This window comes from Gamsiella multidivaricata, assembly GCF_025024155.1.
Source record: "Gamsiella multidivaricata strain RSA 2152 chromosome Unknown BC939scaffold_31, whole genome shotgun sequence".
Lineage (NCBI taxonomy): Eukaryota > Fungi > Mortierellomycota > Mortierellomycetes > Mortierellales > Mortierellaceae > Gamsiella > Gamsiella multidivaricata.
Genome location: NW_026251739.1, coordinates 325369 through 340081, shown reverse-complemented (window position 1 = coordinate 340081; position 14713 = coordinate 325369). Strand labels below are relative to the sequence as shown.

Below are 14713 nucleotides of genomic sequence, written 5' to 3'. Positions count from 1 at the left end.
TAATGCGCGATACTTTATACAACGAACGTGTTCTTCGTTTATACTGCTCCCTCTACCACTTCATGTTGCTGTGTTGTGCTTGCTGGATAGAACCCATTTGACTCGAACGATGGTTTTAGATCCATTATTCCAGAAGGTTCCCTTTCGGACGAAGCAATCGAGATTTGCACGGCATCTTCTCTGGCATCCTCCGTATCCATGTTGTACCTGTCGCTGGTATCTGGACTCATCCAGCTCTCGCGGCTCCTCCCACTCCCCATTATATCTGTCATTCGATCGAACGGCATCAGCATCCCAAGCAACAGACAGACCAACGACCACAGCAGTGCCTGCTTCATACTATAATGTTGAAAAATCCTGAGCCTCGACACTGTTCCTAAGACCTGTTTCTTCGAGAATCCCAGCTCAGAGAGAAAATGCTGTGTTGGCTCCGATGAGGGCCCCGATCCCGATCCCGATCCCGCGCCCATGTTTGCGGGCTCCTCCTTGATAGTCGAAGTAATGACCTGCCGATGATAATTCGACGAGACGGAGCTGCGTTTTGAGGAGTACGCGGTCGTAGGCGTCGTCGATGCTGGACTTGGAGGAGTCGACGGCGATGACGACGACGACGACTCGAGGGGTTTCGTGAACAAGGTAGGATAGGTGCTCGGTGAAGAAGTTGCGGACGAACAGGTAGACGAGCTAGTGGATAACCTTCTTCCAAGCCCGCCGATCGATATCGTTGGTCGGGTTGCCTCAAAATACTGCCAGCGCTCAAAGACCTGTGATTGACGGGGACGTTGTTGTTGCTGGCTTGCACGACTGAGGTCGTAGGCGTGGAAGGACGGAGAGGACGCGGCAGAGGATGTTGCAGAGGATGAGGAAATGGATCCAGCATCATCCTCGAGGTCGCCAGACGAGAGTGTGGAGGTTGAGGAGCAGGGGATGTAGCTCTCGAGGAAGCGTTTCGCATCCAAGGTCTTCCACTATAGATTGAATAAAAGCGAACAGACCAGCGGAGGTTCGGGGTTCGTCAGCAGCAGTAACAACGTACAGGATCGCAAAGGACGCTGAACACAGTATATCCTTTGGGTCAAAGGCGGGGACGTCCACTTACGCTACGAGAATCCAACGAGCGTCCTTCTTCCTCTGTCAAATCGACGCTCTGCAGAAGGAACCTGTCCTGTGGACTGATCCAGCTGTCAGATCGTACTTTTTTTTTTTCATCCAACGGAACCAAGCAGGTTGTCAGGACTTAAACCACCCATCTCCGCATTAGAGAGACTGCATTGTATGCGTCAAGGCAATAAACAACGAATACATACCAAAGATCTTGATGGATTCACCCGGTCCCAGTACCCCGAGCACGGGTTTGACCGAGTATTTCATTGGTGCGTTCGTCTTGAACTTGTACCCCACTGGTGCCGAAGTCATGTTCTTCAACTTCAGTTTCGAGACCTGGCCCGGAGAGGCCCTTGATGCTACGAACGAAAAAAAAAAAGCAGCAGAGGGGTATTTTTTAATAATAGTCGTATAGAAACGCGTATCTTATGAGAAAAATCAGCCAATCATATTTGAGAATCAAGCCCTGGTGCGTGCGTTCTTGGACATCTGTAGTTCCGAGTCCACCGCAACCCTCTTATCTCGCCTATAGTCTATTACCCATTTTTCTAGGCTAATGAAATCTGTTATGAGCGGCGATAGTCAGTCCGCTCCTACCCTCTTTTCGCTTCTAGGAGGGAACCAATCCGTCGTTTCGCTTTCTGGGCGTGTTAGAACCCCATTTTCCGAAAAAGGAGGAAAAAACCCCCCCTCATCATCTCCCGCCATCCAACGTCTCTATTACCAAGTGCTGCTTATTTGTTTACGAAGATAGGCCGTGGACGACTCGCTCGGATACAAATATTGATACAAGATATGCCATGGATACTGAAGTGCGCTCGAAAACAGCCCTATTAGAGCCAACCAACCATGCACGACGCGCACATGCCCATACAGATCTGTGAATAGAGATGTGCAAGCATACAATCCTACACTCCTATGGCTCACCGACGTTGTAATTTTTTTTTCTCACAGGTCGAAGCCAGCCCGTTACGACATCACCTGTCTTTTTTTTTTTTTTTTTTTTTTTTTTTTTTTTTTTTTTTGGTATGTATGAGGAAGCTGATATGAAGAGACGGAAGAGTAAGATAGGACGGAGTATTGGTATTGGAAATGAGAACATTGGCGCGAGTGATATCTGGTTTTATTGATCTTGCTGGACGCAAATTGGGCGGGGGGGGGGGGGGACGTTGGATAGAATCAGGGTCAGGGTCCTCTTGATTGTGCCATGCCGTTACCTGCGAACTGGAATTGCTGTGGAGATATCCGAAGACGCTCAAGAGCTGTGGTTTCAATGGATTGCTGGGCAATGGACGACATTCTTTTTTTTTTTACTGGGAATTGAAGGTGGAGTGGGGAGTTGGGTGCTGTAGAAGCGCTGTAATAGTCAATGCAAGAATATGGAGGAAAAGAGAAGTATTTATAATCCTACAACCCATAGTATTGCATGTGGATGGGGGGAGTATGTCTAATGGACATATGGGACGCTGTTGCTACAGACACAGCAGCAAGTCGGCGAAGAGAGGCCATCCACGTCCCCACACCACAGGACAACAGAGCCAATTTTCCAACTCTATTTTTTTGGTGGCAAAAGATACCCCTGCAGGGGGCAGCAGACGCGATCTCCGTTGATGCCGTGACATGACGGATAAGTATTCGATCCCCGCCCCAGTGCCCACTGTTTATTTATTTTTCAAACCTGGGCAGATCTTTTTTTTTTCCTTCACACCTCTCCATCATAATCACCTTGCTCTTGCATTTCCCATCTGTGAAGCGAGTTAAACGATTGGAGAGAGACACAATACGCCTGCACTCTATCCCCTCACTATCTGCCCACTCTCGTTCTTACTACTCTTCCTCTTCTCTCTTTGAGACGAGGGACTGAAACGGATCAAGAGTGGGTATGTGGGGTGGAAAGGAGCCTGGTATATCCCCGCTGCAGATCGCCCTGGATTCGGGACTCTGGTGACTTTAACCATGGCACCGGATCATCCCATGACCTTTTGGCGATTTGAAGTGGGGATACATCTCTTCTATCATTCTTAATAACAATAATAAGCGCTTTGGACTTTGCAGTGGCTAGTTGGTGATAAGAGTGCCGAATAGACAAACTGCTAATAAGAGCGTGCACAATGGATCTATTGACAAATGTTCATTTGACGAAGAGTGGGCAATGGATAGTATCATAAAAAAAAATTTTTTTTTTCATATCATCAATTGTTTTGTTTTAATAATCGGCATTCTCTGGTGCCCACAGTTTAAAGGTTCTATCAAAACCACTGGATCCCAGGAATCGTCCATCGTTTGAGATATCTAATCCGGTAACCTTACCGGTATGTCCCACCAAACTCTTTTGCAGCTTCCAGTCATCCGCACTCCACAGCTTGATCGTTCCATCAAAACTACAGCTGCCCAAGTAGAGTCCACTCTTGCTTGGCCGCACCTGCTCGCCATCAACCTGCATCGCCGAGCTGGTTTCATCCTGGAGTATGGGACCCGCATAAAACTTGAGATCCGACACAAGATTGGTATGTGCAGGGATCGAATGGATTGAACGCAGTGTCCTCAAGTCCCAGATGCGGATCGAATTATCAGCACTGCCCGTTGCAATCTGGTACCCGTTCGGCGAAAAATCGATTCCAAGAATATCAGAAACATGGCCCTCCATCGTCAATGCAGATCGTCCTGTCCGCAAATCCCACACCCTTCCAACAGCATCCAGACCTCCCGTAGCGGCCAAGGATCCGTCGCATTGAAATGCAATAGCGTAAACTTCGCGTGAATGGCCGCGTTGTGTCAAAACTTCTGTGCCGGCTTCGACATCCCACAGTCGCCACGTTCCATCGAATCCTGCGCTTCCCAAGAAGCGACCCATAGGGTGGAAATTAATTCGGGCTACCCTTGCCTCGTGGCCCTTCAATGATTGGATCGGTGTTTCACTAGATTGGGAGATATAGATCGTTGGGTTAAGATCTGACGATGAAGTCCTGGCAATAAAAAAAAATACAACAAGATGGACATCAATTATAGTACCTTTCCAAGGACCACAGATTCACAATGCCGTCTCCTCCGCCAGATGCAAGATTCACGGCTCCACGATCCTGAGAAATATGTGCTCTTGGATGCCATTTGAGTCCTCCAATTTTATCCGTATGTCCTGGAGCAATTGAGTAGCAGTGTTAATAAAAGGGAACACAGCAACCCATTCTTGGAATAAACAGGTCTCCAGTGTCTGCTCCATACCTCGTAGCGAATGTACCAATCTGGAATCAGGGACACTCCAAATCTTGCAGAGTCCACCAAATGATCCAGTCGCCAAAAAATTGCTGTCTGGGGAGAATGCACATTGGGACAATGGCCTGTCATCACCGATCTGAGAGGAGTAGTTGGCGTAGAGCTATGCATAAAATATTAATGCCAGGCTGCAGATTAGCAGATGTCCATGGAAACGGCCGCTGAAGTGCAAAGCAGAGTGTCTCCAATTATATACCTTAAGCTTCTCAAATTCCTCTGCTCGCATTGCTTTAAAGACGGCCATGGATATCTTGTTCTCTTCATTTTGTTTCGCCACTCTTTTTGCCGCCCTATTGCATGAATTGGTCGGTGTTAGTTTCCCGTGACTGAAGACAATGTGCTGATTATGCCGCTTTCCATGTCCATGTTCATACCTTGGCAACGAATAATGTGCAATGTCCCGCCGAGCTTTCAAAAGACTTTGTGTGCCGGGTGTGTACACCTCCTGCGAATGTAAAAGGGACCCATTTGCGTTAGTGTAGTGATCCAGAAGTGCAAGATATCCTGTTCGCCTCTGTGACCCGGTTTCCTTACCTCCTCCTCATCAGAATCACTCTCGCTTTCACCCTCGGATTCCATTTTTTGGTCTCCATCTTCAACAGGTGCATCCTTCGACATCAAGTCCCTTAAACGAGATCGTCGATCCATGTTCTAGGACGAGTATCGAAGTACAAAGCAGAATATGATTTTGTTAGATTTGACGTTTCAGAGTGGATGCTCAGCTCCTTCCGTTGCAATTGAACGTTGCTTACATCTTCGCCGAACAAGCAGACTGGTTCCCCAAGTTCCCGGAGCTTTTCCCTGACCTTCTTGTCCTCTGTGGGTACGGCGATCGTCCGTGCTCGCTTCTTTCGCTCAAACATCTCCATGATCTCCATATGCTGATCCCGCGCCCTTTTCGAAGACTCTGACATCTCAAACTTATCGTCCGTCTCTATGACGGCAGAACACACCAATAAATATACCTTCGTTTAGAATGCTGGGAATCGAGAGACAGCTAGAGCAGAATGTAAGGTAGTCAGACTTCTCTTACTTAGTTCGTCCAGCGTCACTCCTTTAGACTGTGATGCAACCGTTGGTGATGCCGAGGCCGAGACTGCCGCTGCCGCCGCAGCTGCAGAAGCGGCCTGGCGATTCCTTGCCTCAACAGCCTCAAGAGACCCGAAGTGAATGCGTCCTCCTGCTGGTTTTCCGTTGGCGCCTTCCATGAGTCAGTCTAGATTAGCTTGGTGGCCGTGGGGTGTGTGTTCTGTCGTTGAATCTCTGCAAAGGCGCGAACCTTTAACTGAAGTGTGGCTTGGTGCTCATTCAAATATCGTTGACCACTTTTTTTTTTTTTTTTTGAACCCTAGGTCGCAAGGTCCTAGGGAACCGTAATGTCCTAAAAAGAACGGACGCGGCAACTACCTTTCGCGTCGCATGGGTTCGTCCGTATTATGCAACTGCATTTACGAGCATTAGTAATACAATCATGGTGCTCCTCGCACACTTTAGCAGATATATGGTCCTTTATTGTCAATTAAACTTGTTTCTGCTGCTATTGTTCTACTGGCATGTGTGTCGGCAAAAACACTTTTGGTGGTGAAGTGGGGTATGATAGTGAGATCGGATAGACAGTTTTTAGACTTTGGTTCTGAAGGGAAGGGTGCCCTGCTCGCGCTGCTCGTCCCACTTGTTAATCTAAGACATTGAAAAACCAAAGGTAAGTCGCACTCGAAGTCAAAAGTGGCTCTCTATCTCGCCCTCGTGCTTTGTTTCGGATATCCTTTCTTTGATGGATTCCGATCCGAATATGGATGCTACGCCTCCCAAATAATAAAAAGGAAAGTACACATACCCAATCGGTGGGGCAAAGGCTCTGGAAGACCCGCTTGAACTCGTTGCAGGGAGTGAATTCCTCGCCACGGGCATCAATGCATTTGAAGTAGTCGCCATACGCCTGCCAGCAATGCTTGCTCTGGTTAGCGTTGGGAAAACGAGCGTCAAAGGGAGCTACGATGGTCCAAGTAACCAATGAATGTCAGTAAACTAGTATCTTGGTCTGTGGGCTATTCTCGGTGCTCCTATCCGTCCGAGGTAAGGCAAGCAGTATGGTCATGTTCAGGTAAAAGGAATCAATTGCAAATGTGCTCGTGATTGTTCAAGTCTGTTCAAGTCTGTTCAAGTCTGATCTTTGGGTTGCAGAAGGTGATGAAATTGTAGGTGGTGCATAGCCATGGTATACAGCGCCATGGTATGTAGAGGTATGGGTGGGATAGGAAATGTTGAGGCAGGGGATAAGTCGAATCGAGTCGAGTCCAGCCCGGTCCAGTCCAGTCAAGCCAAATCAAGTCAAGTCGAGATGAGTACACGCACCGGTCTGAATCTTGATCTCGGGCATGGTGAATCAGGTTCGATGGAGGACGAAGGAGGTGTCTGGAGTAGAAAAGGTCAGCTCAGGTACGGCGCGAAGAAGTGCCCTGAGGTGGACAGTGGCGTATCTGAAACATGTCTCCACAGCGATGGCCTATGAGGTAAAGACAGGATGCCCACACGCGACGAAAGCACGCTTTATTTTTTGCTAGTCTAGACGCGTCTGAGCAGAAGAGCGATCCTGTATACGACCACGTATGCGACCATGTATATGAAATATTGAGCAGTCCATCCGTAAATCCATTTGCAACTCGCAACGGGGTCCTCCATGTTGGTCTGCTGCTGTATTTGCCCAGACCACCCCATCCAGCGATAACCTGTGCCATCCTGCAGGATTTCTTCTAGGCCCGATTGGTGTTTCTTTGATTTTACAACGGATTGTCTTTATGTCGTACATAGTTCTTTTCAGTAAAGCCAAATCATATGCACTTGAAAGTGACCAAGAGACGCAGACTCAGGCCACGAGAAGACGGGTGCCAAGAGGTTGCAGAGCTATGAAGGCGTCTTCGGTTACCGTCCGAGTGGTTGTGGAGAAGCAAGGTTGGATTCCGAGCCAGAGAACATGAACCGAATGGCCCGACAAGGCGAAGGGCGAAGCGAGAAACAGAGAGTGCAGACCGGAGCCGAGAAACCATGAGGAGCCCTTCCCGGCCAGTGCGACAACAAAAAAGTATTCTGAGTAAATGGGACGCACGGGAGCGAGAGCGAATATGCTGTTCCTGCAGCAGCAACGGTTAATCGATATAAAGAGGGTTGCCGTTGCGCATCATCTCCTTCATTTGAATTCGAATCTACCCATCGGTTCATCCGTCCTTCCTTTCATCCTTCTCTGGCTGTCGACTCATCCTTTCTACAACTTACGTGAACTTTTTTTTTTCTTTTTTTCCTCCTGGCCGAGTCTCATCACTTTTAACTGACATCTCACATCTCGCACCTTCACGCCTTCACACACACCAACATCCTACCAATCCTATATATCTTCTCCAACGCGAAATCATCATGGCCCCATCTAAACCCACGCTTACTGAGGAGCAGATCAAGGTCGTCTATGCCATCGTCGATACCATCATTCCAGAACTTACTGGCCAGGAGCTCGAGGATTTCGTTCGCTCCAACTCGGACGGAACCAACGACGAGGCATTGAGGGCCTTTGGTAAGGCCAGTGTTATGAACCAGAACCTGGGTGAGGCCGTGGTCGAAAAGCTGCATGGCCAGCCTGCAGAGAAGATCGAGGAGCTCGCCACAGTCTTCAAGGTCCTTTCCACAAAGTAACGCTTCCCTTCTTTTTTTTTAAAAAAAAAGAATTGCCCCAGAGGAATGACATTCTTTGGGGAAAGTATCACTGACTTCTTCCCTTTTTATTTCTCCACAGAATCGGAACACTAGCGTTGGGAGGCATCTATGGCGACTTTGCCTCGCTCTCTCGCGAGCAGCGCACACAGATCCTCCTGTCCTGGTCCAACAGCATGATCACGAAGCTTCGCATCTTTGCGCGCGCCATGATATCGCTGACATCCATTACCTTCTATACCCAGCCCATCGAGGCCATCCACACTGCCATTGGATACCCTGGCGTTGACCCAGAGATGCACTCGGAGCGCTTTTCTTCAAAGAATTTCCCCGCATACGAGTTTATCCAGGTTCCGCCCGAGGGTATTGAGCTGTCGTTTGATGTGGTCATCGTGGGCTCGGGCGCTGGAGGCGGAGTCATGGCTGCAGAACTCTCGAAGGCTGGCAAGCGCGTCTTGGTGATCGAGAAGGGCCACCATTTTGCTCAGAGCGAACTTTCGCTCATTCAAGCGGACGCTTTGGCAAAGCTGTATGAGAATGGTACGTCTCCCATGTCCCCAACGGCAAACTGTTCACTTTACTTTGCGCGTTTTATCGCATCTTTTTTTGGTTCTTTCCCCTTATTTTAATTCAAAGTAATTGCTAAATCTTATTTTCCCTTGTCCCTCTCCGAGAAAGTCACGCATGAGGCATGGGCATCAATCTATCCAAAATGTGTTGCCTTCACGTGAACTAACACCGGTATATCGATCGTTTTTACTTCTAGCTGCGGCCTTGACCTCCACCGATGGAGCCATCACCGTTCTTGCGGGAAGCACCTGGGGTGGTGGAACGACTGTCAACTGGTGTGCTTCTCTTCAGGTACGCCAGTAGTCTCTCCCTAATTGTCTATAAGACCTACGCATCCATTCCATTCATCGGTCAAGGACTAGTAACTAACACAAATATGTTTATGGATACATAGCTCCCATACTTCGTCCGTGAAGAGTGGGCCAAGATGGGACTCCCTCACTTCACATCACCCGCGTACCAAAGATCGATCGATGCCGTCACTGAACGTCTTCACATCTCGGATAAGTACTTGAGGCACAACAAGGCCAACAGTCTCTTGTTGGAGGGATCCCGCAGACTCGGATACCCGACCAAGGATATTCCTCAGAACACTGGCGGACAGCAGCACTCTTGCGGTTGGTGTGGATTCGGATGCCGCTTTGGTGAGAAGCAGGGAACGATGATGACCTACTTGGCTGACGCTAAGGACCATGGAGCACGTTTCCTGCAGGATACATTTGTGGAGCGTGTATTGATTCAAAAGGGCAAGGCCATTGGTGTGGTTGGCCACCAGAACGGACGCAGAGTTGTTGTCAAGGCCGATAAGGTCGTTGTCGCGGCTGGGTCGATCCATACGCCTGCATTGCTGAAGCGCAGTGGATTGAAGAACAAAAACATCGGACGCAACCTCCGTCTCCACCCAGTCTCCTATGTGTTTGGCAAGTTTGACGAGAGGGTCGATTGTTACCAGGGATCCATCATGACTGCCGTAGGTTGTTACTGCCTGTGCTTCTGGATGTGATCGCAAGGGATCAACGAGCTGCTTTTGGACCTTGCAGTGTGATTCTGACATTTCCATTTTTCTTCTTCAAACTATATAGCTCACCACTGTTGCTGAGAACACAGATGGAAAGGGATATGGATCGAAGATCGAGGTCCCTTCACATCACCCAGGACTCAACTCTGCCTTCCTGAAGTGGAAGAGCGCCGGCGACCACAAGCGCCAAATGCTCGACATCAACCATATCCTACCCCTCATCGTCCTCAGTCGCGACCGCGACGGCGGCTCGATCGAGCTCGGACCCGACGGCTTGCCCCGTATCAACTACACGGTTTCGGGCCACGATGCCGTTTCTCTGGAGGAGGGCATGGATCGCAGTCTCCGACTCTTGGTCGCCGCTGGCGCATCATCTGTCTGGACCACTCAGAACAATGTTGATCCCTTCATCGTGAACAAGGCTCTCGGCATCGAGGATCCTGCCTTTGAGAAGTATATTGCGGAAGTCAAGCGTAGCAGTGTCAAGGCCGGGTCGACTGTCATCGGCTCTGCACATCAGATGGGATCCTGGTATGCTGAACTTTTCCATTTGAATGCTTAGTAAGGTTGGCACTTTAGGCTGTTCTATTAGATATTTTTTTACTGACTTCTTTCTTTTCTTTTCTTTTTTTTGCGCTTCATGATGCTGCGTACAATAGCCGTATGGGAAGTAGCCCCAGGGATTCAGCGATTAAGCCGACAGGTGAGACTTGGGATGTCAAGAACCTCTATGTTGCGGACGCCTCTACATTCCCAACGGCCAGCGGTGTCAACCCCATGTTGACCACCTACTCCATGGCATACTCGATCGCCCAGTTTATCAAGCAGGCTGACGGCTCGGCCAAGCTTTAAGACCAAAGCGCTTGAATATAATCAAATAGAGCCTTTGAATAAAAATATATAATGGTGCATTGTTGAAACCTTGCTGCAACCGCCTCAATTGTATTAAACGGTGAGATTGGAATAAGAGCTACTCGACCATGCCAACAATCTCCTCTCCATCGTCCTCCTGCTCCACGATCTCCTCCTCTGGTCCAGTTTCTTGTTCATCGCCATATTCGTCCTCATAGCCGTTTTCGGGGAGCAATGAGTCGTCTCCTTCATTTTCCTCGGACAGTTTCTTGACCTCATCCAATTCGCTCACTTCAGGGAACTCTATCTTCGTCATTTGCGAGTATTGTTCAAGATCTAAAGGGCAATGATAGTTCAGACATTGGCTTAGTCCAGCATTACCTTTTTTTACATGACATGTAATATGCGAGCATGGTGCACAAGGCGCAGATGAACATACCGATTGGTGCCCGGTTGCTCAATGCCTCTTCGATCCTGCTATGATTGTACCGATCCTCGCGCTTGTATTTGTTCCTGACAGCAATTCGAGTCTTGCTTGGAAACAATCTGCAAATAATACTGAAATCGGTGCCCCACTGCGATAATGCCTAAGATGCACATTACAAAACCGAAATTTCGATTAATACAAGCCAGAAGCACAATAGAGCAATTGAACGATTGCATTTATAAGCGGGCGTCTTTTTTTTTTTTTTACCTTATAAAAAAGCTCCGTCTCTTCATCGTTCCACCGTTCAGATCGAACCTTCTTACCAAAGGACGCGCTGTTGATAAACTTGGTGCTCGATGACTCTTCGACATATTCCATTGGACCCTGGTTCTCTACTGCTTCCACAACCGCATGGTCCACAGTCAACGAATCCATGTCCAGCTCAATTCGTCCGTCAATAACACGAACTTGCGGAGCAAATCTGTAATGTCATAAAAAAATAGAAAAATAAAGTCGATTAGCAAATTAAGTGCCCAGCATAGCGTGTTGTGAAAGTGCAGAGGAAGATGCTGGCCCCGAGGTTACTTACGTCTTATGCGCTGATGATGGTTTTGATGTACTGATCTCGATTTTTGCGAAACTGAACTTTTCGTCCTTGTTTCGTGTCTCGTCATCATTGCCATCTTCAGCCTGCAACTCGTCTTCTTCCTCCCCTTCCTCTTTCTCAAGCTCCCGTTGCGGTGAAGGGCCTCTGCCTTCCAAAATTCGAATATCTCGTATCCGTTGCTCCTTCTTGTCTACCTTTTGTTGCTGATTAAACATTTCCTGCTGCTCTACATACGCCTTTGAACGCCGCCCGACTCCCAAATCCTTGACGAACTCGTACATGTACATGTTGTTGTAATCCGGCAAAGCTTCCTCGCCATTTTCAACATCTTCTTCGCCATCCTCTCCGATCTGGGTATTCAGTTGTTGCTGTCTCGGCCGAATTTGTTTTCCTTTGGCCCGTTTCCTGGACGCTATTGAACTTCCGACCTCTTCGACCTCTTCCATTTGCTCCATGTCCGCGTAGCTTCTTGCAGTGGGCACCGAAATAATCGAGGCCCCCTTTATGGATTTTGTTGGTGCTGTGGATAAAGATGATCCCATGGTTGAAGATGAAGATGGTTCTGTTACGGTTTTCTGAGATGGGACCGAGATGGCGGTTGATTGACTAGTCTTGTTCACTTTTGTCAAGATAGAAGCTGGTGATTTGGATGAGGTGATTATCCGATTATGAGACATGAGTGGAGACATGGGTGTTGCCGTTGATAATCTCCGCGTAGATGCGCTCTGTACAGGATCGGCTGCAGGCGCAGATACCGTGGTAGCATCCGCTAAAGTATTAGATGGTGTAATGTTGATAGTAGTGTCGGTTGCGATGCTGCTGGCGCTTCCAGTTTCGGACTCTAGAAGAGACGCTCCAAAGGTTCCAGAGTCGCTGCCGGCCACAGGCGGCGTTGGTACTGGAGTTCCATCCTCTGATGCTGCTGTCTTATTTCGATTAGGACGAGCCTTGAGATTGGGCGCGAATCTTTTCTGGCCCTTGTCTGGTTAACATTCAGAGCGGCGTGATGGTAATAGGATTAGGATCGCGAACTTTTTTTTTTTTCCTCAAGAATTCACAAGAACGAAGCCAGACTCCTTCCAGTCGTACCGATGCGAGTGCTGATGCCGGACATGAGCCTTTACTTATATGTGCTGTATGCGATTTGGATAAATATATGCTGGTAATGTCGATGCTTGAACGTCAAGCGAGTTGTTTGTTCGGTTGGTGAAAGCGGAGGAGAAGGAGCTGCTCTTCAACCCCTATAGTGGCTTTTTGTCCTTTGCTCAACATTGTTTGCCACCAATTTTGCAGGCACGCTGCCTTGCTCAAAATGAGACTGGACTAAATTCGGTAACCCCCTACGCGAACTGTGGCCAACATAAAGCATGGTCTCTTGTAGCCACGGTTGAGCTTCTTCGTCTAATATCCGTCGAGCGAGAGTCGCCGAATGTAAACCCAATCCATCTTCGTCAATCTCCACGCTTTTTTTTTTTTTTTTATCTTCGTGTTGCTTGATGCAGTCTGCGGTTGTGAAGTAGGGAAACACGATATCATTCATTGTCGCGTGCGTTCGATGAGTAGCATGTACATTCACGCCCTGTGGAGGCCAATTGACATCCTCGACGACCAGATCAATATTGCCATGCCTCCACTGTGCGCTCAATAATACGCGAGCACTACTGTACCCGCTGCAATTGAGACTAGAAGCCTCGACCCTACAAAATCTCTCAGCTATATCCCATTAGATTGCGCAAGCGAGTCTTCATCCTTAATGCAGGCAGGACTCTAGACATGATGCATAACCTCCTTCCCCGCCTTGCTGCGCCGTTCTGCGATGCTTCCCACAAAAAGGTCTAAAGGTTTACGCCACGCCCGGGAAGGTGCATCTTCGGAAGCCAATCGCTGTCTCGTAATGCAGGGTTTATCCACAGATAAAGTTCCTTGCACTATCCTTTTTCTTCAAGGAAAAAAAAAAAAAAAAAAAAAAAAAAAAAAAAAAAAAAAAAAAAAACGCCATTTGAGTCACCGTGAAGAAAACTCAATCTGGCATTCCTCTCCATGACACTCCATTCGTTTCCATCGGCCCACACTATTTGAACCGGCTAGATTCAGCAATCGACACTCTCTCCTTCTCTCTCTCTCTCAACTTGTTTCTTTGCCTCTTCATTTGCCGGCCCTTCAGCCTTTTTATTCGTAACACATTTGGAATTTCACACCTCAAAACCTTAAAAGTCTCACTTACCGAACCCCTGGCAGGATAACATATCCACATGGCCGTTGCAGACATCTCAACTATCACCAAGACCACAACTGGTGGCGCTACTACCAACAATAGCAACAGCATTGAACAAAAGACACCCATTCCGGTCCATATTCCTTCACGACCCTCCATCCGATCTACTGCCTCGTTCGCCTCGACCGCCTCGACCAATTCATCGTCCTCCACCCATCTCAGTGAGAAACCCGTCGAAACCGTTACTTTTCGCCATGGTCAAGTCGAGGATGCTGCCCTAATGACAGAGATGCAATTCTCGAATTACTTATACCACTATCGTGATATTGCGCCCAAGATCTTTCTCGATACCCTGGATTACTCTAAGATGACCACCCGTCACGTCAAAAGAATGACTCGTATGTGCACTTCAGATCTTCAGAAACGGTCTTTAATGGATCAAGCGGCAAACGATTGCACTTGAATGCTAACCCTCTGTCCATACCTTATCATTTCATTGCAGCCCCAGTGGATGAGCGGGAAGCGTCCTATGTCGTTGCTGAGAGGACCAGCCCTACAACGGGCGAGCCCGAAATCATTGGCATGTCACAAGTCATGGTTCCTGACTGGGATCGCGCCTACAACCACCGATTTTACGACGGTTGGTCCCAGGATGATTTCGATTGCGAGATCGACACGCTCTATGTCAAAATCGGAGTGCAGGGCGGAGGACTTGGCCGTAAGTTGATATTGGGTGCTTTGCAGGAGGGATACGATCGCTTCAACATGAGACGAGGTGTCATCATTTGGACGTTAGAGGGCAATACCCAGGCCAGGGACTTTTACAAGCGTGTTGGGTGCGACGAGGTGGCCATTAGGACACTGGATCTAGCTGGGGTCCCATCTGAATGCATTGGATATGCATTTAGGACAGTGGGAGAGGCCATTGGCAAGTGAGGATAATGT

At 48.4% G+C, this 14713-nt stretch overlaps 7 protein-coding genes across 7 annotated transcripts; 3 read left to right on the top strand and 4 right to left on the bottom strand.

Moving 5' to 3' along the window:
- Window positions 1–2: 2 nt before the first annotated feature.
- BC939DRAFT_451128 (uncharacterized protein) lies at window positions 3–2487 on the bottom strand. The gene is made up of 4 exons (XM_051555618.1): window positions 2322–2487; window positions 1308–1463; window positions 1100–1194; window positions 3–968 (listed from the first exon to the last, which is right to left on the bottom strand). Exons 1-4 carry the CDS (start codon window positions 2401–2403, stop codon window positions 39–41), a joined length of 1263 nt encoding a protein of 420 aa, XP_051412448.1. The 5' UTR covers window positions 2404–2487; the 3' UTR covers window positions 3–38.
- Window positions 2488–2818: 331 nt separating this feature from the next.
- BC939DRAFT_451126 (RNA processing-related protein) lies at window positions 2819–5860 on the bottom strand. The gene is made up of 8 exons (XM_051555617.1): window positions 5411–5860; window positions 5130–5311; window positions 4912–5028; window positions 4752–4822; window positions 4574–4667; window positions 4327–4480; window positions 4117–4240; window positions 2819–4022 (listed from the first exon to the last, which is right to left on the bottom strand). Exons 1-8 carry the CDS (start codon window positions 5583–5585, stop codon window positions 3311–3313), a joined length of 1629 nt encoding a protein of 542 aa, XP_051412447.1. The 5' UTR covers window positions 5586–5860; the 3' UTR covers window positions 2819–3310.
- A 9-nt stretch (window positions 5861–5869) lies between these two features.
- On the bottom strand, window positions 5870–6790 carry BC939DRAFT_451121 (uncharacterized protein). Its single transcript, XM_051555616.1, has 3 exons — window positions 6733–6790; window positions 6215–6369; window positions 5870–6057 (listed from the first exon to the last, which is right to left on the bottom strand). The coding sequence occupies exons 1-3, from the start codon at window positions 6755–6757 to the stop codon at window positions 5998–6000; spliced, it is 240 nt and encodes a 79-aa protein (XP_051412446.1). The 5' UTR covers window positions 6758–6790; the 3' UTR covers window positions 5870–5997.
- Window positions 6791–7692: 902 nt separating this feature from the next.
- On the top strand, window positions 7693–8892 carry BC939DRAFT_157680 (uncharacterized protein). Its single transcript, XM_051550258.1, has 2 exons — window positions 7693–8057; window positions 8162–8892. The coding sequence occupies exons 1-2, from the start codon at window positions 7789–7791 to the stop codon at window positions 8706–8708; spliced, it is 816 nt and encodes a 271-aa protein (XP_051412445.1). The 5' UTR covers window positions 7693–7788; the 3' UTR covers window positions 8709–8892.
- On the top strand, window positions 8597–10578 carry BC939DRAFT_451117 (GMC oxidoreductase-domain-containing protein). Its single transcript, XM_051555615.1, has 4 exons — window positions 8597–8940; window positions 9044–9619; window positions 9732–10198; window positions 10327–10578. The coding sequence occupies exons 1-4, from the start codon at window positions 8764–8766 to the stop codon at window positions 10517–10519; spliced, it is 1413 nt and encodes a 470-aa protein (XP_051412444.1). The 5' UTR covers window positions 8597–8763; the 3' UTR covers window positions 10520–10578.
- A 59-nt stretch (window positions 10579–10637) lies between these two features.
- Window positions 10638–12242, bottom strand: BC939DRAFT_477036 (uncharacterized protein; the record flags this gene model as incomplete). The annotated part of the gene is made up of 4 exons (XM_051558641.1): window positions 10638–10855; window positions 10959–11106; window positions 11214–11427; window positions 11536–12242. The coding sequence occupies 4 exons, from the start codon at window positions 12240–12242 to the stop codon at window positions 10638–10640; spliced, it is 1287 nt and encodes a 428-aa protein (XP_051412443.1).
- A 1563-nt stretch (window positions 12243–13805) lies between these two features.
- BC939DRAFT_477035 (uncharacterized protein) lies at window positions 13806–14704 on the top strand (the record flags this gene model as incomplete). The annotated part of the gene is made up of 2 exons (XM_051558640.1): window positions 13806–14166; window positions 14271–14704. The coding sequence occupies 2 exons, from the start codon at window positions 13806–13808 to the stop codon at window positions 14702–14704; spliced, it is 795 nt and encodes a 264-aa protein (XP_051412442.1).
- Between the last annotated feature and the right edge of the window lie 9 nt (window positions 14705–14713).